We start from the raw sequence: 20,875 nt of genomic DNA, 5'->3' as shown, positions 1-20,875 counted from the left end.
AGGAACAGAAAATCAAATACTACATATTCTCACAAGTCAGAGCTAAACATCGAGTACATAAGGACACAAACAACAACGAAACAACAGGCACTGGGGCTGACTTAAGGGTGGAGGGTGGGGGGCAGGGGAGGATCAAAAAACTACCTATCGAGTACTATGCTTATTACCTGGGTAATGAAATAATCTGTACATCAATCCTAGGACATACAATTTACCTTTGTAACAAACCTGCACATGTACCCTGAACCTAAAATAAAAGTTAAAAAATATAGCAGATGTTACAGGACAGTTCGAGAAAACACTCTACACTCTTATGTCCCAGGGGATTCCTACTTTAAGAACTCAATTATACTTGAAGGTCAAAGCTCTGGGCAATCCAATAAATATGCACATCAGGTCCTCTGTTCACCCTGGGTTCTTAATGTACATTAGCTATGATTTGCCTTTAGTTCAATTCAACTAATATTTATTGAGTACTTAGCATAGTTTGGGCACTGTGCTTAAGATGTACAAATAAGAAATAAACCTGGCCTCTGCCCTAGAATTTCTGACAGCCTAATACCAAAAACATGGAATCAACCTAAATGCCCATCGATGGTAGACTGAAGGGGAGGTAGACTGATTTATAAAAGTAAAGCCTTTTCCTGAAGTGAGACAACAGACTACTATCATACTGTTTTATGACAGTCTTGGGGAAAGAAAAAAGAAAAAAAAATCCAGACTGCTATTAGAGTTTATCAATACATTTTCATTAAAAGGCAAGATCTCTGATTCCTCTCAAGAGACTATTTGATTTTGGTCACATTATTTTATTTAGAAAAAGGAGAGATGTGGGGTGGCTGAGGTGTAGTTGTGATACTTAGAAACACTTGTTATTTAAGAGAAAAATCATCGTGTTTCCTTTGGTAGACCATTTACGAACACTAGAATGGTACAGAGGTCAGTGTGGCCCCTGAGCAACGATAACATGCAAATTCTTGAAGTGTTTCAGATTAAACAGAGAGACAGAAACACTGTCATTACTTTTTAAACTCATTTAAAATCTGAAAACCGGGACCTTCCTTTCTTACCGTCTTATCTCACTGACCCTGATCCACAGACGCAAGGGAAGCTAAGCATATGATCACTTGTGGGATAACTGTCATTTTTCCTTATCTCACATCGTGAGTACATTTGAGGGCTGTGCCCAGCACTCCAAGGATCTCTGTCAGCTTGTATTTATTGGCCTTTTATTAGAAACTTTCTTGCCTCATGTCTGGTCTCATGAATATAGATCAGAAATTAGAAACAAAAAATATTTATCTGGTAAGCAATTTCTTTGGTAACTGAACTAATAGGAACTACTGGGACTTCTGGGAGTGAGGCTACCTTTTCCCTTAGAGTTTGTTTCCTCTTTTGTAGATTACACACATTGCTCAAATATTTGTGGCATGCATTCCAACTACAAGGTGCAACTGAGGGCGGAGAAAAGGGAAAACTTAGTTGGGCAGACAGCTAAAGTTGGTCTTTGGTAAAATTCTTTTAAACAGAAAGACAGCCTGAAAAATCAAGCTACAGGCACAAATAGAGTGGCCTGGGGAAAACTCAGGCAACAGCTGCACTGATAAAGAAAGGAAGGCCCAGCATAGAAGCCTTTTGTTCTTTGGGTGATTAGCAGGTTCCTAGGAAAAAGTTTCTCCCCTTTTTCAGGCACATACATGGTAGGCTCTATGGGAACTTGCATGCGGGTGGAGAGGGTGCTTACCTAGAACCCACAGTTACACAAAAAAGAGAAGCTGAACTTTATCCTTACCCAAGACATACCCACAGCTGCACAGATAAGGGGAGTTGCACAGATAGCTTTACAGTAAGTTACACGAACAGCTACAGAGATGAGAGGAGTTTCTTATAAAAGCTTTTGGATTCAACTGTAATAGTGGCAACCCATCTGGGACCCCTCTCCGCTGCAGACAGCTTTCTTCTTTCATATAATAAACTCTCTCTTCAACATCACTCTGGTGTCCACACTCCTTAATTCTTTTGGTTGTGAGACAAGCTTGGATAACACCTCAGACAACGAGACCACTGACCACTGACCCGTTTGACAATGACGTGCTACAGGATGGTGTACGCTGGGTATTCATACATCATCATGCAACTTCCTAACTTTATGTGTAAGGTGGTTTCCTCTGTTATCACCTTGGTATTTCCCATCTAGTCACGGTATTACATGGGTCTTACGCGCTTGTTAAGAGCTGGTAAGAGAAGCTTAACATTCACTTGATCGAATGGTTACCATGGCTTGTATCCACAGGAGCTCCAGCTCATGCTTAATATATTGTGTTAGAACAAATGGATCAGAGTGAATTCTGTAACAGTAAATCCACAGAACTGGAAAATTACTGACTTGCATCATAAACTGGTTGCAGTGGGAAGGTAGAGAGTTCAGATTGGTGTTGTACTGGGGAAAGAAGAAACCAAAGAAAATAAGTGGTTCACACACAGGGGACTATTTAACTGATCCAAGCCAGAAGACTACTGAGGATGAAGGGAGCATTATCAATAATTAACGTTCAGACAAAAGTTGTGACTGTCCTTAGTAAACCAGGATAGATGTAATTTAAAAAGAAAGAAAGAACAAACATAGCTAATGTACATTCAGGGATATCAGAGGACCTGATGTACATATTTATTGGATTGCCCAGAGTTTTGACCTTCAAGTATAATTGAGTTCTTGAAACTTAGATTTAGGTTTGTGGTTAAGGGGCAAAACAATCAGATTCCAAATAGGGTTCCGCAGACAAATCCCACAGGTCCTAAAGTCTCTGGGTCTTTTCCTTGCCATTGTGGTACCTCAGGGGCTTGTGTAGGCAATGACAACCAGCTCTATACTTCTGCTAAGAGAAATTTGGGGATCAGAAAATCTTTCTCTGCAGCTCTTCAGAGTCTCTTTAATTTACTTCAATAACAAGGAAATCAGAAATCTCAGGACAGTGCTGGATGTGGCAGAAATTCCAGGGCAATTCACGACTTTCCTACCAATTTAGAGTTATCTGTCTGGAATCACTTCAACTGACAGTGGAAGATAGTTTATAAAATTGTAGGGGAGGCAAAATTTCACCTTCATCCCTGTAGGGTCCCAGCAGGGCCCTAGTATTAAATCGATTTAAGATATTTATGGACTGTCAGGAGAGAACCACACGAATTTGTTTATTTTAAATGGCAGGGGGGGTCTCACTAAAAAAACAAAAACAAAAACAAAACCTAAAGCAGTAGTTAAGAGTCAACTGCTTATAGAGTGAAATGGACAAAAAACAGTAAGTTGTGAAACATAAGGCGAAGGGGCTTGGGCTAGAGTAATTAACTGGGTAGAGAAGTGACTAGAAAGATAGGGATTAACAAATTTTGTTTGGACAGATTTCCCTCGACTTCAACTTTCTGTCCTTGAAGATAAGAATGCTATTTTATAGGGAAGACATCTTTCACATGGGAATTTCATCTCCTCCTTTTAAGACACATAATATCCATGAGAGTGATCTTGCACCTGCTGTTTTTAAGCGCCTTTAATTTAAAATAGTCAATATGCCACAGCAGCATATTTTGAGGTGGTATATTATTAACTCCTTCAAGGCTAAACGCCTTGAATATGCCGGGGTAGTTTCCAGACTGGAGAACCTTCTCAGCTAACATTTGCCACTTGTGGAATGCATTCCATGTACTGAGTGCTTATTAACTTTTCTCTCAGTCCCTCACTGCTGCTCTTCTCGCCTCATCTCATATAAGGGAAAGCTCAGGCTCCAAAAGCAAACTGATTCCACCAAGATAACAATGGAACTGGGACCTGGGGTCCAAGCCTGGTCCTCGCACAAGGTAGATACTCCCTGAGATGCTGGGGAAGAGCCATGGTAGGGCCACTCATTGCCCTCTTCCCTGGGCGGACCTTGGACATCCACCTTCCCTGCGTTAAAGTGCTCCACTAGGTGACGTCGGAAGAGAAGTACATGTGAAATCCCGCGGCTGACCACAGACAGGCGAGCAGTAAGAAAAAGCTCGCCGCTTCCTTCCTCAACCCTGCGCTGGCTGCGTCAGTGGCCCTTGATCCGCACTCAAAATGGCGGCGGCGGCGTCAGCGTCAACGGCCTCCTGCCCGTACCTATCGTGGCGGCGACGGGACCCGCCTCCCTGGGCGCCGGAGTCATGTGACCCACACAATGGCTGAGTGGCTACTCTCGGCTTCCCGGCAACGCCGAGTGAAAGCCATGACGGCCGCCGCGGGTTCGGCGGGCCGCGCCGCGGTGCCCTTCCTGCTGTGTGCGCTGCTGGCGCCCGGCGGCGCGTACGTGCTCGACGACTCCGACGGGCTGGGCCGGGAGTTCGACGGCATCGGCGCGGTCAGCGGCGGCGGGGTGAGCGGCGAGCTGCGGGGATACGCGGGGGGCGACAAGAGCCCGCCCCGTGAGGCCCGCCCCACAAACCCCCGCGGCGTTGCCGTGCGTTTCGACCCGCTCCACCTTCGGCCAGTGCGGCCGAAGGTGCCCGTCAGCAGGCGGTTGGGGCGGGTGCGCTGCGGGGCTGGGACGGGTGCTTTCTCGTTTAACACGAACCACAGAGGCAGTTAGGTTTGAACGAATGAGGATCCGGAGGTCCAGAGAGTAAAGTGACAGGTCTAAGCAGTGAAGAAGCCGGGGCTGGTCCTAGTCCCAGGCAATGGGGCCCAGGCTGTCTTCATCTCGGAGATGGCAGTCGGGCAGCGTCGCTCCAGAAAGGGCCAGGGAGTGCGGGAGCGTCCGTGTGTGAAAGAGAACGCCCCAGCGGGATACTTTGGCTGTGTCTCTTCCTTTTGGGGGAGTTGGTGGGTGGTGGAGCCGTAAGTCCCGGGCAGTTGTTAGTGCAGGGTAAGGATGGGCTTCTCCGGAGACGGTAGCGCCGAATAGGATTTTGTTTGGAGGCACGACTGGTGCCTCAAGGTGTCTTTAAAAGGAATATAAGGGAGCGGCCTGAAACTACCAGGTACTCCCTCTGGGCCCACGGGCTTCATGGTGGCCAACCTTTGGGTGAGAAGGTTTTTGTTTTTTGTTTTTTGTACCTGAAATTACATCTAGGGCTAATTCTTTTTGAAAATGTTAACATTGAACTCGGGTTTTTGGGATTGAGTTGGATGGAGCTTGCATCCTTACATTCAACTCAGAACAAGCTTGAATGCCTGCTGCTAGGATGACCTGGTCGGTAGTCTGACCACATGATATAACCTGCTAGGGGAAATTTTTTTCCCCCTGGAGTTAGCTGATCCTTTTTGATTTTATGTTTTTATTCCCTAATTTGCAATCTCTGCAGCAGTGCTGATGTGTGTTTCAGGGGAAACCTGTGGGTCGATGAGCTAATGCATTTATTCTTTGCTACTACTATTCTCCTTTTTATGTTTTTGGTCTAAACCTGAAACAGCCAATATTTCATGAAATGGGGCCCCATCTTTTTTATAGCTTTACTTGTGATACTAAATCTAGTGTAAGAGCTTACCGAAAAATGGAAGTCTTTGTTTCCATTAGATTTATTAAGCCCAGTTTAAAATTACTAAGATGAGAAGAATCATTTCATAATTAGGAAACTCCTATCTAATCTGATAGAATATACAACAATTATTAGTATCCCTGTATAGTGCATTACTCCTCGTAGGAACTCACTAAATAATGAAAATGATTGCAACATTATATTTGCATACCACATTAAACTTCTTTGTGGAGTCCTTGGTCCCTAGCCCAAGTTGTGGCAGTAAGTGTTTAGAATGCTGTCATTTAATCTTTATGTCAGAGAGAGAAAGCAGTATGGTACAGTAAGTAGTTAAGAATGTAGGGCCAGGCGCGGTGGCTCATCCCTGTAATCCCAGCGCTTTGGGAGGCCGAGGGGGGTGGATCACAAGGTCAGGAGATCAAGACTACCCTGGCTAACACGGTGAAAACCCGTCTCTACTAAAAATACAAACAATTAGCTGGTCGCGGTGGCATGCGCCTGTAGTCCCCAGCTACTTGGGAGTCTGAGGCAGGAGAATCGCTTGAACCCGGGAGGCAGAGGTTGCAGTGAACCGAGATCGCACCATTGCACTCCAGCCTGGGCGACAGAGTGAGACTGCGTTCAAAAAACAAAACAAAACCCAAAACCCAAAACCAAACAAAACATAAAGAATATAGACTAAAGAGAAGATTGCCAAGAGTGTATTCTGCGTTCTGCCACTTCACTGTATGACCTTGGCAGGTTATCTATTATAACTCCTCTCTGTCTCACTTTCTTTTTTTGGGATACAGTTATGTACCCACATGGTAGGAGCATCGTGAGGATAGACCTGAAGTCCTTAGGATAATGTCTTTCACGTTACTGATTTTGGTTAATAACCAGTTTCAGAGATTAGGGAGGAGAAAGTTATTTCAAGGCCACTGGATGATGAAATGTTCCCAGGGCTTTTTTCCTGTGCCTGTAAACAGTTCCAGGCCTCATTCAGGCAGTGTGGTTGGTAATCCTATGATTTGTTATTGCTTGATGGTGCATTTTAACATTTGGTTATATTGCCTTTGACTTATGCTGTTGTGTTAGGTGTGGCTATAGGTTTGCAATAGCATAATTGGTGTGTTTGCCTAAAGCCGATACTTTCTCTGTTAAATGTGGGAGTGCATAGAAGGCAGAATAAACCCTAGACAACAAAGTGCACAGTTTTAATGGCATAGTGTAGGACAGGAAGCATTGTTTACCTAGGGTCAAGGATATATTAGTGTGCCTATACAGTGTTCATTTAAAGATTGCCTATTTTGATATTGGAGCCCCTGCTAGGTTGTAAGCTCTTTGAGAAATATGTATTTTAAAAATTTGTATATATAACACTTGCCTTTATTGAGAACTTACTATGTGCCAGGTAATGTGCCAAGTCCTTTACATACATCTAATTTTAGTCTTACAACAGCTGAAAGAGTAAGATAGCCCACTTTACAATAATTTGCCTATGATTACATAGCTTATTAATGATGAAATCAGAATACAAACTCCATTTGACTTAAAGACTCCTATGTTATGTTGCCTGTACCAGTGCAACAAAAGACCCATAAAATATTTAATAAGTGTTTATTGAATAACAAAGAATGAGGATACGAACTTGAATAAGATTCAGTCCATGTCCTTAAGGAACTAAGAGCTGAGTCAGAAAAGTAAAGGAGTGATGAGGATGCAGGGTTCAAAGTGTTATAATAGAGATATGGATCTGGTGCCAAAGGATCCCAAAGGAGAGGCACTTACATCAAGTCAGTGAGCAGGGTCAAAAGGCATCCTTCCTTGAAGAGGTGGAATTTAAGCTGAAAGGTGAATTGGAGTTGTCCAAGAGAGGATGTGGGGTGCATTCCAGGCATAAGAATAGAAAACATTGTTTGATACACCTAGATAGAAGGTGTGAGAGTGATAAAGTATCAGGGTTGGGAACTGAATAATTAAAGGATTTGGGTGCAAAATTGAGCAATTTGAACTTTATCCTGAAAGCTTTTGGGGAAGGGAAGATCTTAGCACGTTTACACAGAAGAGTTTCACGATTACATTTGTGTTTTGGGAAGGTTGCTCTCGTAAGTAGCATGGAGATGGAATAGAGGGAGAGGCAGAGGGGATGCCCTGAGACCACTTAGGCTTTTCTCATAAGTGAGGAGGGCCTAGGTAAGTCAGTGGGGTTGAAGAGTAGAGGAAGGATTTGAGAGCTATTAAGGATATCTTGGTGATTGAGGGTGCATGAGACGTTTGGACAAAAGGTGGCCCAAGTTTATGGTGGAGGCCAGTGTTCGTTACTGAGACAGCAAGCTCAGGAAAAGGAGCAGATAGGTGCAAAAATGCTATGTTTGGTTTGGGATATATTGAGGTAGATGAGAAGAGTGACTAGAGAGCAGCTCCATGGGTCTTTGCCTTACTGGTAGGGACTGGGGATGTTTTGGGTGTGAGAACAAGTAGATATGGGCACTACCAGAATGTCAGTGGTAGCATATGTGAGAATATAAAATAGAAAGTTAAACCCCATAAAAGGGAAGTATTTTGTCCCTGTCATCATACACACAACTGGCAAAGTGTCAGCAGTTTGAACCTAGGACTGTCCGGTTTACAAGCCTGAGGATGTGCTACTATTTCATGCCAAAAAACGGCCTCTTTTTGTTTATTTTTTGATTATATTGCCTGCCAAAGGATAGATTATAGGTCAATTATTGGTTTTGTGATTTCTTTTTTCAAATAGTTGTATGCCATGGTCCAGGCATGATCAGCTATTGGTCCCCGCACTGTCCACCCTTGTCTTTCCATGCATTCTGATGCCACTCTTGGGTTAAGTTTTCTTAGTACGGCCTGGTCTGGAGATTATTGCTAGTTATTCTTAATAGTAACAGGTAGAATTTATGAGGATGGGGAAAGTGGTGCTTCCTTTCAGCACTGCTGCTTGTGATGTTTTTCTGGAAGATGTTAAGGGAAAAATTTCCTGACATTCATCCCTCTCATCTTAGCCCTGAGATACTGTTGCCAGTTGGTCTCAAGATAGAAAACCTGAATTTCAAGATAAGTTTGTGATCATGAGGTTAGCAAGCTTACCTCCCAGTTAACCCTCATCCCAAAAGAAGAGAACCTTTTAGCTGTTGGACAAACAGCAGCCCTACTTGCCCAGTGATTGGCACAGAAAGGGCAGATAAGCAACTTGTGAGGCGCTTTTCCATAGCCTGACCTTGCCTAAGGATAAATATGTGTATACCAGGTGGTGTGCATGAACACTGTAGACCAATATTCATGATTGGATTTCTTTTATTCATACTTTTAAAAACTTATTTTTTTAGGCAACCTCCCGACTTCTAGTAAATTACCCAGAGCCCTATCGTTCTCAGATATTGGATTATCTCTTTAAGGTAATGAAAAAATAATTATTTCTTGATACTTGTGATATTTTAGAAACTGTAGGGTGAATTTTACCTATAATTTATTAGCCTCAAAATTCTGGTTTTTGAAAAAATGGTGCATTACTTTTGGAATCAATTGCTATTTGAAGTTTTACTTTTGTTTTTGCGTCTGTAAAACGTAAGGCAGTAATTAGTAATTGTCTTGAAGCATCATACAATACAGCACTATGTTAATACTGTTAATTCTTTTCACAGCCGAATTTTGGTGCCTCTTTGCATATTCTAAAAGTGGAAATAGGTGGTGATGGGCAGACAACAGGTAGGAGAATTTGGGAGATAGGATTTCTCCCGTCAGCATTTTAATCTATACCTCACCATACGGACTGTGATTTCAGAATATGTGTAAACAGTACCAACACTTTTGAGATTGATTGTTGCTTATTAGAGTGTTCCTCATTTTAAAACTGTAATTATTTTAAAATATTATATAGAATATGGTCCATCTAAAACAACTTTCAGACTTTAAATTGCTTATTTAGTTGAAGTAATCGGTAGTAAACAAATCCACAGTTTTCTAAAATCTATATATACAGGACAGAGCATAGGGACAGTTTTGAATTTTATTGAGAAGTTAGAAAGATTTTAATTTTATGTAGAGCATATAAAGTGCTATTAACTTAAAATATGTGGTAAAAATGTATGTAACCAGTGTTTCAGAGATACAGCTTTTTTTTTTCTTTTGAAAACAAAACTTTAATCACTAAATCTTCAGTCTTCATTGTCACTATTTTGATTGGCTTTGTGTAGTCCATGTTACCAATTGGCAGTTTATAGGCCTTTTGTTTTTCAGGAAGAAGAAAAAAATTCTCTCTATGATTAGATATAGCTTATTGTTTATAGATCAGATTCCATTATAATGAACTCTAGTGTATCTCCTGCATACTTGTATTCCTGCTAGTGATTTGGAAGTAATTCTTTGTTGAACAGATATGTCTATGTGGTGGTATTAGTGTTTATGTTGAAATAAAAAGTACAAAGCAAAAACAAAAGAAACCCCCATAATAGAAACTTTCCCCAAGCTATTGCATTTTACTGTTAAAACCTTTTAGGCAGAATTGACAATGATGGGCTAATTTCACTTGCTGAAGCTAAATTAGAGGTAGAGATACATAAACAGGCAGTTCTTGTGAATTCTGATGTTTACCTTTAAGAAGAAATGCGCAAGGGCCTCTCAGAAGGCCCAGCTTAGCAGGGGCAGATATTTGTGAACTGTGGGAATATATGAGGACTTTAATAGCAGTTAACTTCCTCCGTGCTAAGATAATGTAACCTCTACTAACTGCAGATGTTAGTATAGAATTTTGTTATTCTTAGAGTGGATATGTATACTTATTCCTTTTTTTTTTTTTCCCCTCAAAACTCTTCCTATATCAAGACATATTATAGGCTAAAGGTGTGGGTTCTGAGAACAGGGCTCAGGAGCCCGGGGATTCATATCCAGCATTGATAAGCTGAAAGTTGAGGTAATGAGAACTTAAAGTTGGACATGGGGATTTGAAAACCACAGAGAGATCATAAGCCCAGAAGAATGAATACTGGGAATTTTTAGTTATATGAGGTGATATTTCTCTCAGTACTGCTTATAATAGAAGGTTGTGGTTTTATTAAGACTTTTACAATGCTTAAGATAATGAAAAAAGGATGAAATAATGTGCTTTTATCATCCATCCTTAAGTTGTATAAGATTACGATTTGCCCAACTTCAGGATTAGAACTGGAATACTGCTTTTGTGAAGTGGGTGTCGTGGGTGGGGGTGGGGAGTGAGATGGTCCTAGGGAGTACCATTCATGGATCATTACTTCGTTTTTGCTCTCCTCTATTCAGATGGCACTGAGCCCTCCCACATGCACTATGCACTAGATGAGAATTATTTTCGAGGATATGAGTGGTGGTTAATGAAGGAAGCTAAGAAGAGGAATCCCAATATTACACTCATTGGTAAGAAATGAAGTTTGCAATGCTTCTTCAGTCTCTTTTCCTTTAACTTTTAAATTCTGGATCATGTTGGTGGAATCTCTATTAGTACGGAAGTGCTCATAATGTCATTAATACTACCAGTATGCTACCAGCAGCAAAGCATGTGTCAGGGGTGATCCTTTCTTTGCCCTTGTATATTATGTTGAATCCTTGTAATACCTGTGAAGTAAGGCATGATTCTTTCCATTTGGCAGGAAGAAGCAGTAGAGGCTTAGAAAGATTATGCCACTGACCTAAGGTCATAGACAGTTAGTAAATGGCAAAATCGGTTTTAGCACATAATTCCATATTTCTATGATGCTAAACTACTTTTCTTCACAAAATCTGTCATCAGTATTTGTAAAAGGGTAATACTATGCAGTAGTACACCTAACTAGTTACACAATTGTATGTTACATGTAGTAGTAAACCCATTTTTAGAAAAGGTACATACAAAAGTGTTTTTTGTTTGTTTGTTAGTTTTTGAACTTCAATAATGTGCTGGTTACTGTTCTAGGGGCTCAGGAAGCCAATCACATCCCCAATCCCTGCACCTGTGGAGCTTAGGTTCTGTTGGAAGGATCATTGGCTAGTTGCTTCAATGGGACTATGTACATTTCACAGTTCTGTGAGAATGCGTACAGAGCCTGTGAAGTATTTCAAACATCAGAGTGATGGGATACTTTCATCACTTGAAATGAATTTGATTTTTTGAAACAGGCTTAAATTCAAACTAAGTTAAATGAAATTAATGATTCCTTCTAAAGGCCTGATTTCTAGTTATTTAAAAAATAATTTTCTCAGCAATCAAATTAAAGGATAAGAGTAATATTTTCTATGTTAAAAGAAATTAGGAGTAAGTATGTTCTTTATAAATGGGCTTTTGTAAGATTCCAGAAATGCTGTTTGCAGTAAAAGCATCACTGAATTTAGCAAATATCCGCTAGACTGCTTCCAAGGTCAGACCTCATTTAAATGTAGAAAATATGGCAGGGAAAACTATGTCCTAACAAAGACTTACACATGGTAGGCCTTCAGACTGCATTTAGCATTTCATTGTTTTCAAGAATTCTATTACTTTAATGTCACATTTCTTATGTAATACACTTGGGTGTTCCTCCTGAGTTTAGAAAATAAACATTTTGTCATTTTTATTTTTATTTTTTTCAGTGGTGAACTAGTTTGGTAATATATTTATTGCTGAGGAACTTAACTGTTGAGCTTATTTTAAAATTAGTAGCAATTTAAATTTAGAATTATAATACGTACTTTTCTACTCTTCTCACTTTTTTACTTAAACATAATCAGGGTTATTGGAAGAATATGGACTTATTTGATGTGTATCACTTAACAAGGGTATATTTCTCTATGGATTAATTGTCATTTATATTGATATAAGAACAAACTAGTTTTGCTACATTACATTGCCTGACTGATTAATATTTTAAGGACCCTTAAATTATAAGAAGATGTACAAGTGAATGATAAATTTGTGTTATACATAACTCAAAGGAGTGAGTAGTTTGGAATAAGCCTTTTAGAATTCTTTGATTTGACCTCAAAGAACAGAAGTTGAATATTGAACATTCCAACAGTGAGTGGAAATGTTAAGTTAAAACATATGGTATATTTATTTCTATTGGTAAGGGTCTTGGATAGAGGTGTTTGTATTTGTTATTTTTCTTTTGCCTGGAAAGAACATTTGAAATTATGGGACCTGACTCTAGGGATCAATAAGGAATTATAGTGTCTATAGATTGGAAAGGATTTCAATAATTTTTATATGGTATATAAACTTTCCTTTAGTCACATCTGTGTTGGTGTTTTGCAAGTTGAATGCTTTTCTTAAAAAAAATTTGTTTTATTTTCAATAGCACCAGCAATGTTATACCTCCTCTACCTTTGCCTCCTCCCTTCTCTCTGCAGGGTTGCCATGGTCATTCCCTGGATGGCTGGGAAAAGGTTTTGACTGGCCTTATGTCAATCTTCAGCTGACTGCCTATTATGTCGTGACCTGGATTGTGGGTGCCAAGCGTTATCATGATTTGGACATTGATTATATTGGAGTTAGTAATATATTTAAAATGATTCAGTTTGGGACATTTATTTGTAATTTAAAATATAATTTGGTTCTAAGGTACTTTTTGACTAACCATTTTATGTCATGAGACTAATTTGTTCTACTGGTATCTGATAATAACACAAGCTAAGTACATGTGACCTTTAATTGCTCCCCTTTGCCCATCCCAATGTCACCGCTTTTGAAAACTGTGCTAAGTGTATACCTTCTTCCTCTGAGCTGGTTTTTTTTTTGTATCAGCCCAACTCAAATTCTCCTTCAAAGCTTTCCCTACTTTCTCTGGTTCCTACAACAATGTTGTGTTTCCTAGACAGCTTATGGGTTAGTCTCATTTTATTCTATTGTTGTCTTAAGCCAAAGATTGGCAAACTTTTTATTAAAGGGCCAGAGCATAGATAGTTTTGGGTTTGTGGGCCAAAAGGCAATATTGAGGATCTTGAGGTAAATATATAGCCATTTAAAATGTAACTATTTAAAACTAAAAGCACTTTTAGCTCTCAAGTTGTAAAATTACAGATGATGGGCCAGATTTGGCAGGCTGGCTGAAATCTGTGTCCACCTGTCACAAACTGTTACTTAACACCTTAACACCTTTTAAGGATTTAAAAAGTATGGAAAATCATATCATGTCCAGCTTGTCTGTTGGCTGGGTGGAGGCATGCCTTAGGCTGCATCATACCCCACAGAGCCTTAACATACACATACTGGGTCTCCATAATCAGTTGCTTATTAATATACCATCAATTAAAACTAATACTTAAACATTTTCATGCAACCATGACTTAGATTATCAGCAAACAATTATTGAGCCCTATTTTAGGGCTACTAAGATTAATAAGCTCTTGTATTCAGTAAGAGAAGTAGACACTGGAACATATTAACTGCGATACTACATGGTGATACAGGGCATGAGGATGAGCCAAGGGCATGAGGATGAGCCAAGGGCTGGAGGAAGTCAGAAGAAAGAATATATTAGTTTTTGCTATCCTTTTCCAAATTATGACTGAAAATTAGTTTATATTTGAGAACTTTCCTCTTTTTTTTTTTTTTGGCACTGTCGCCCGGACTGGAGTGCAGTGTTGTGATCTCGGCTGGCTGCAACCTCTGCCTCCTGGGTTCAAGTGATTCTCCTGCCTCAAGTAGCTGGGATTACAGGCACCTGCCACCATGCCGAGCTATTTTTCTTTTCTTTTTATTAGAGACGGGGTTTCACTGTGTTGGCCAGGCTGGTCTCAAACTCCTGACCTCGTGATCCGCCCACCTCAGCCTCCCAAAGTGCTGGGATTACAGGAATGAGCAACCACACCTGGCCAGAGAACTTTCTTAAATGTCAGGACATTTATAATCCATAGTGAGACTAAATGTAGGTTTGGTCTAATAGCTTTCTCTTATGGTACAATCACAAATAATGGGTGATTCACATCTTGTTTAGACTCATGATAACACATGCTATGGTGAGGAGCTTCATTGATAAACTCTTTCCTGTATTGTTGGAGTAAAAAGACCTGCACCTGGATTCTAGAATCATCTCTTGTTATTAACAGTTTTCTCAACTGTGGAGTTACAGAAGTTCTTTCAATTCTAAAACCTCAGGCTTCATGACTCTAAACCTAATAGATGTATATATGTTCCTTTTATCCATCCTCATTCAGAGTTTGCTTTTGTGACTAGTGTATTACTGTGATTCTCTGTGTATGCTTAAAAATATGCCTTCTATACAGTATACATATTAATACTTGGCTTTCAGGTGTGCCTATAGGGATCTTGTCATAATTGTTGTAACAGTCTCCTTATCTATTAGTTCTCCAATGCCTAGTATAGTCTCTGGCACACATTGCACTGTCAACATGTGTTAAATGAATTAATGAATATTCCATTGTTGAAAATCTTTGGAATAAATTACTTTTTGAAAAATACCCACGAAATATTTTAAGGTCCTTAAAAATAATATTTTAATTTTAAAAAAGTTAAGCGATCTTACAAGTATCTGTAAATTCTATGGCAGGATATCCCATAAAGTTAAAAAAATGGCTTATCAGATAATATGAAAGATGAGGAGAGAAATGGTATCTTAATGATAATCTACTTTCTGACATTTCATAACTTTCAATTCATACTTTTTTGACTTTTTGTTTTGCAGATTTGGAATGAGAGGTCATATAATGCCAATTACATTAAGGTATGTACAACTTTAGTATCTTTCTGTCTCTAACTTTTTAGTGAATAATTCCTTGTAGTTCCAAACACAGAAATTAGGAAATTTGTGTTGGAAACACCATATTTTTTATACTACAGTTATTTATTTTGCTGGTTGTGACATAAAATTCAAGCAAAATCTTAACAATGTTTATATTCCTGATATTAAAGCATGTGTAATTCTTTGTGAATCCTTAATTACCTTTGTCTAAAGAATTGTGTTGAATTTTTCTATTTTAAAACTCATTAGTTTTGGAATTCTGATAAATTTTGTGAAACAATTATATCATTTTGGACTTTTAGGACTTCAAGAAATGTACCTGTTTTTTCTTTGTCTTTTATCAAAATTTATGGCATATATTCTAATTCTCGTTTTCTATTGGAGTGTGTTATAGTACATGTTTCTTTTTGTGATTAGCAAAGAGGTGGCAATAACATCTGCCAATTGTGTTATTTTTGGGGAACTCTTCCTAACTATTTATCTCCATTTAATTCTCACATCCTTAGCTATGAGGTAACTATTATAATTGTTATTTTCCAGGAAAGGAAAAACAGCATAATAACTTCTGCCATTGGAAAAAAATGGCAGTTTTACTTTTCAGGTGGAGCTATTCTCTGGTTTACTTTTCACTTCCTTTTGTCTTGTTGTATATATCTTTTCTCCAAGAAATATAATTTTCGGACAATATTTAATTTCAGGTTTTTAAAATTTTTTATATTAAAAAAATTTTGTTTTTATTTCCATAGGTCTTTGGAGAATAGGTGGTATTTGGTTACATGAGTAAGTTCCTTAGTGGTTATTTTTGAGATTTTGGTGCACCCATCCCTGGAGCAGTATACACTGAACCAAATGCGTAGTCTTTTATCCCTCACCTCCTTCCCATCCTTTACCCCTGAGTCCTTAAAGTTCATTTTATCATTCTTATGCCTTTGCATCCTCATAACTTAGCTCCCACTTATGAGTGAGAACATATGATGTTTGGTTTTCCATTCCTGAGTTGCTTCTTTTAGAATAATAGTCTCCAATCCCATCCTTCTTGCTGCAGATGCCATTAATGCATTGCTTTTTGTGACCCAGTAGTATTCCATTGTATACATATACTGCAGTTTCTTTATCTACTCATTGATTGATGGGCATTTGGGGCTAGTTCCAAATTTTCACAAATCTATCAATCCTGCTACTGGGTATCTACCCAGAGGAAAAGAAGTCATTATACAAAAAAGATACTTGCACATGTGTGTTTATAGGAAAAAATTTCTTTAAATTGGGTGTTTTATGTTCTTAAGTAGATAAGGTTCAATACATTTCTTTCATATCTTCGTTCAGTTAATCATAGAGCATTTATTTGCTCAACACTAGTTTGTCAGGCATTGTGCATACGGTTGTAATATAAGGATAGAGAATGTGGTTTTCTGCCCAAAAGGATTTTTTGTATTGGGGAGGGTGGTATAGAGTCAGATATACACCTACAGGTCTTAGAAGACACAGAGATGACAACTCTACCTGGGTTGATTGGGAAGTCTTTTAGAGGAGGTGATGTGTAATTTGAATGTTCAAGAAGGGATGGTTGGGAACTCTCCACGTTGCTAAGGAGGGGCATAGCATGTGTAGAGAACTGAAGATTGAGAGGTAAAGGGATATGGGAGAAAAACAAGTCATGAACGATGGTTTAAACAACGGAGGAAGAGTGGGGGCACTGACCTCCATCAGTAAGCTGAAGTATTCACTGGAATAATGGCTTTTTTTTTTGAGACGGAGTCTTGCTCTGTCACCCAGGCTGGAGTGCAGTGGCGCCATCTTGGCTCACTGAAACTTCTGCATCCCGGGTTCAAGCAATTCTCTGCCTCAGCCTGCTGAGTAGCTGGGATTACAGGCACCTGGCACCACGCCTGGCTAATTTTTTTTTGTATTTTTAGTAGAGATGGGAATTCACCATCTTGGCCAGGCTGGTCTTGAATTCCTGACCTTGTGATCCACCTGCCTCAGCCTCCCAAAGCGGTGGGATTACAGGCATGAGCCACCGCACCCAGCCAGTAATGGCATATTTTAATTAATCTGTAGTTGTAGGGATGGAGAAGGCATAGATTGAGAAGATCTATTGCAGCCAGAACTAGGTAACTCAAGGTCAATTCCAGGCTGAAGTATGCTGGTGAGAGTGTGCTGGTGGGAGCAGAATGGGTGGGGCAGTGGAGCTGCCTGGTGGGGCAGTGGAGCTATTAATAAGATTGGAGCACAGGGATTGTAAGTGGAAAGTCATGTCTGCTATGAGCACAGGTCTGATAAGAGCAGTAAGTGGACAGAGCAGAAGCCAAGTTGGTGCATGTATAGTGGATAACTCTGTAATCAGGTGGATGGCATTGCTACAGTATCGTCTTAGTGAAAGGTGATGAACTTTTTAAATACCCAAATTTGACATTTCAAAGCTTATGTTTTATTTTCTTGTGATTATACATGTGTCTCTCTTGTGTTCATTTGAAGGAAGCATTTAAAGTATTAGTTTCCATTTTCTTTTAAACTAATGAAATAAGCCAGGGCTATATTTTATTTTATTTTAACTTTTTTACTATTAAGAATCTGTTGCTGACTCCAGTGCATTCTAATTCAGCTAACCTGGTTTGAAAGACTAAGTGTTGCTCTAAGACACATTTTCAGTATTTCAGACAGTTCAGACTTCATTTCCTTTTCTCTGAACCTTTAGTTTTCCTGCAGTAAAATCTCTCAGGATACAAAACCTTTTTACTTTGTGTTTGCCATTTTTTTCCAGCAAGATTTTATTGGGATCTGTGTTCCGTTTGTTGAAATGCCCATCGCAGGCCAGGTACAGTGGCTCACGCCTGTAATCCCAGCACTTTGGGAGGCTGAAGCGGCTGGATCACCTGAGGTCAGGAGTTTGAGACCAGCCTGACCAACATAGTGGTGAAACCCTGTCTCCACTAAAAATTCAAAAACATTAGCCGGGCGTGGTGGCAGATGCTTGTAATCCCAGCTACTTGGGAGACTGAGGCAGAAAAATCGCTTGAAGCTGGGAGGCAGAGGTTTCAGTGAGCCGAGGTTGCGCCATTGCACTCCAGCCAGGGCAAAAAGAGTGAGACTCTGTCTAAGAAAAAAAGAAATGCCTATCACAAAGAGTTCAATAATGACAGATGAATGTAGGTGCTCAGATTGGATAATTTTAATGAATATACATTCTTTTTGGGATAATAAGATGACCCCTGGAAAGAATAAAGATTTGTTTTTTTCTTTTTTTGAGATGGAGTCTTGCTCAGTCACCCAGACTGGAGTGCGGTGGCGCGATCTGGGCTCACTGCAAGCTCCACCCATTTGTTTTTAATAGCAGAAATAAATATAATACAAAGGAGGAATTTATATAAAGATGACAAGGGTATTGTTTCTTTACAGTTTTTTTTTTTTTTTTTTGCTACTGGTATTTATGATTTATCGTGGTTTTCAGTGGTGTTCTTAAGTTTTCTAAGTTGTGTCTGGAAAATCTCATCTAGGATCTGAGGATAGTGGATGGAAATGGAAGTATGGGTCTTTGGACCTTCATTCAGTTCAACCAGAACAAGTTCCTTTCCATTTATCTTATAGAGCTTCTATTTAAGCTTTTTCTGGAGGAGAAAGTTCCAAAACAAAAACATAATCTGAAAATATGTTAGATAAAACTGCTCAAAAGAATGCTGCTATTCATAATGACTTTGGGATGGAAACTTATTTAGAAATCATAGCATGAGACTTGCAAATTTTGGAATGTTATTCAAATACACTGTATAAAAAAGTAAGCAGTCTTACTGGGATTTTCTAGGACTAGGACTAGAAAGACTAGATCCATCCATAGTGAAAAATGCAAATTTGACTAAGTTGGTCTTCCTCTTCTCTGTAAGAAGAAAGAGGCCAGGCTTAGTGGCTCACGCCTGTAATGCCAGCACTTTAGGGGGCCAAGGCGGGCGGATCACCTGGGGTCGGGAGTTCGAGACCAGCCTGACCAACATGGAGAAACTCCATCTCTACTAAAAATACAAAATTATCCAGGCACGGTGCCTGGCTGGGATTCCAGCTACTCAAGAGGCTGAGGCAGGAGAATTGCTGAACCTGGGAGGCAGAGGTTGCAGTGAGCCAGGATTGCGCCATCATACTCCAGCCTGGGCAACAAGAGCGAAACACCATCTCAAAGAAAAGGAAGAACTTCAGGGTGATGAAATTCAGGATTGATCTCCTGCTAGAGGGATAGGGATTCTCAGTCCTACTGAATCTTGAGAGTTGGTCTTGGTTTGCTATGAAGGATCTGTTCATGCTGCTTCTAGGGTGTCCTAGGACTCAGCTGATCTGGTTTGAAAGATGAAATTAGATTGCCACCTCTAATTTTCACCACGTTTTCTAAAATCCTGTAATATATCTGTTTTAAGAAACCATCTGTTGAAAAGTAGACCATGGATTTAATTGGAGCTTTTATTATTTGCGTCCTAAAAGAGCACATTAATTGGAAATTCCCCTAGTTCAGAGAAGTTGGAATGTGAAGAGAGAGCTTGTGAAATTCTTTGTTCTTTCTTAATTTCTTCAGCCAGTAGTATTGGGCATCTGCTGCTATGTGCCAGAGATTTCTGAGTCCTTGGGGGTATAGTGGTGGGTTTGTTTGTATCCATTCATCAAGAACTGCTTATGGTATGAAATCTGATCTTCCTGATCCTGAGTAAAATGATGTCTCCTCTTCTCTGCTCTTGATTTACATATAGGCAATCCATACGTTTTGGTATGTTACCTTCCCTTTGATTTTCTAGTACGCCCTGTTAATGTTGGTGCCCTGTTGAGTGTGTTTGCCACCTAAGGGTGAGGACTCCATCTCATACTTCTTTTAGAGTCTGCATGGGGTCCAAGTATTGAGTACTAAAATAGGTGCTGTTTGTTTGATTTATTTCCCATTAGAATTTATCTTGTTACTTTTAATTTTGTGGCTGGACAGTCCTACAGGTAAATTTTATGTCCTCTCCTGTTTAATAAAGCAGAATATTTGAAGACATTGGAAAATACTTAAAATGATAAGTTAAAGCATTTTGCCGAATGGTATGATTAATATGTTACCCATTTTATTATTGTGTCTGCATAGGAAACTTCCTGGAAGAATGCATAGCAAAATAATAGTGGTTATTTCAGGGTAGTACTACTTGATTATTTTTGTTTCTTTTCCCCCGCATATTTCTATGGTTAAATGTAATTTTAAAGTTAAAGTGAGAATCCTCTAAAACGTTTTACCCCTTGTGTTTTTTTTTCTTTTTACATTCCTAGTGAAGTAGGTTATCTTAATGATAATGCTTTTATTTTCTGTAGGAGGCATGTTTCTATTGAGAAAATATAGTATTGAAATGATCATCCATGAGGTCAGGAGTTCAAGAGCAACCTGGCCAACATAGTGAAACTCCGTCTCTGCTAAAAAATACCAAAATTAGCTGGGTGTGGTGGCGCGTGCCTATAATCTCTTTTACTCAGGAGGCTGAGGCAGGAGAATCATTGGAGCCTGAGAGACAGAGGTTGCAGTGAGCTGAGAACCTGCCACTCCAGCCTGGGTGACAGAGTGAGCCTCTGTCTGAGAAAAACAAAAACAACAACAAAAAAGCTATTATCCAGAATGCTGATTTGTAAAGATACTTTATCTATCTTGATCATAAATTCAACAGCTAAAAATTCATTTGTATCCTTTCATATTTTCTGTTTAT

General features: G+C 39.4%; 1 protein-coding gene across 2 annotated transcripts in view; it reads left to right on the top strand.

Annotated features, from left to right (window-relative positions):
• Nucleotides 1–4,172: 4,172 nt before the first annotated feature.
• GALC (galactosylceramidase) overlaps nucleotides 4,173–20,875 on the top strand; it is a 57,417-nt gene continuing 40,714 nt past the window's right edge. The window contains exons 1-6 of one of the 2 annotated variants that reach the window (XM_077937673.1): nucleotides 4,173–4,538; nucleotides 8,814–8,882; nucleotides 9,129–9,192; nucleotides 10,759–10,872; nucleotides 12,817–12,956; nucleotides 15,111–15,149. In XM_077937673.1, coding sequence (XP_077793799.1) covers nucleotides 4,191–4,538; nucleotides 8,814–8,882; nucleotides 9,129–9,192; nucleotides 10,759–10,872; nucleotides 12,817–12,956; nucleotides 15,111–15,149 — 774 coding nt within the window. In that variant the 5' untranslated portion in view covers nucleotides 4,173–4,190. 2 annotated transcript variants of the gene reach the window in all.

Source organism: Macaca mulatta, chromosome 7 (genome assembly GCF_049350105.2).
Source record: "Macaca mulatta isolate MMU2019108-1 chromosome 7, T2T-MMU8v2.0, whole genome shotgun sequence".
Taxonomy (NCBI): Eukaryota; Metazoa; Chordata; class Mammalia; order Primates; family Cercopithecidae; genus Macaca; species Macaca mulatta.
Note: the sequence above shows the minus strand (reverse complement) of the source record. Positions and strands in the feature narration are given on the sequence as shown.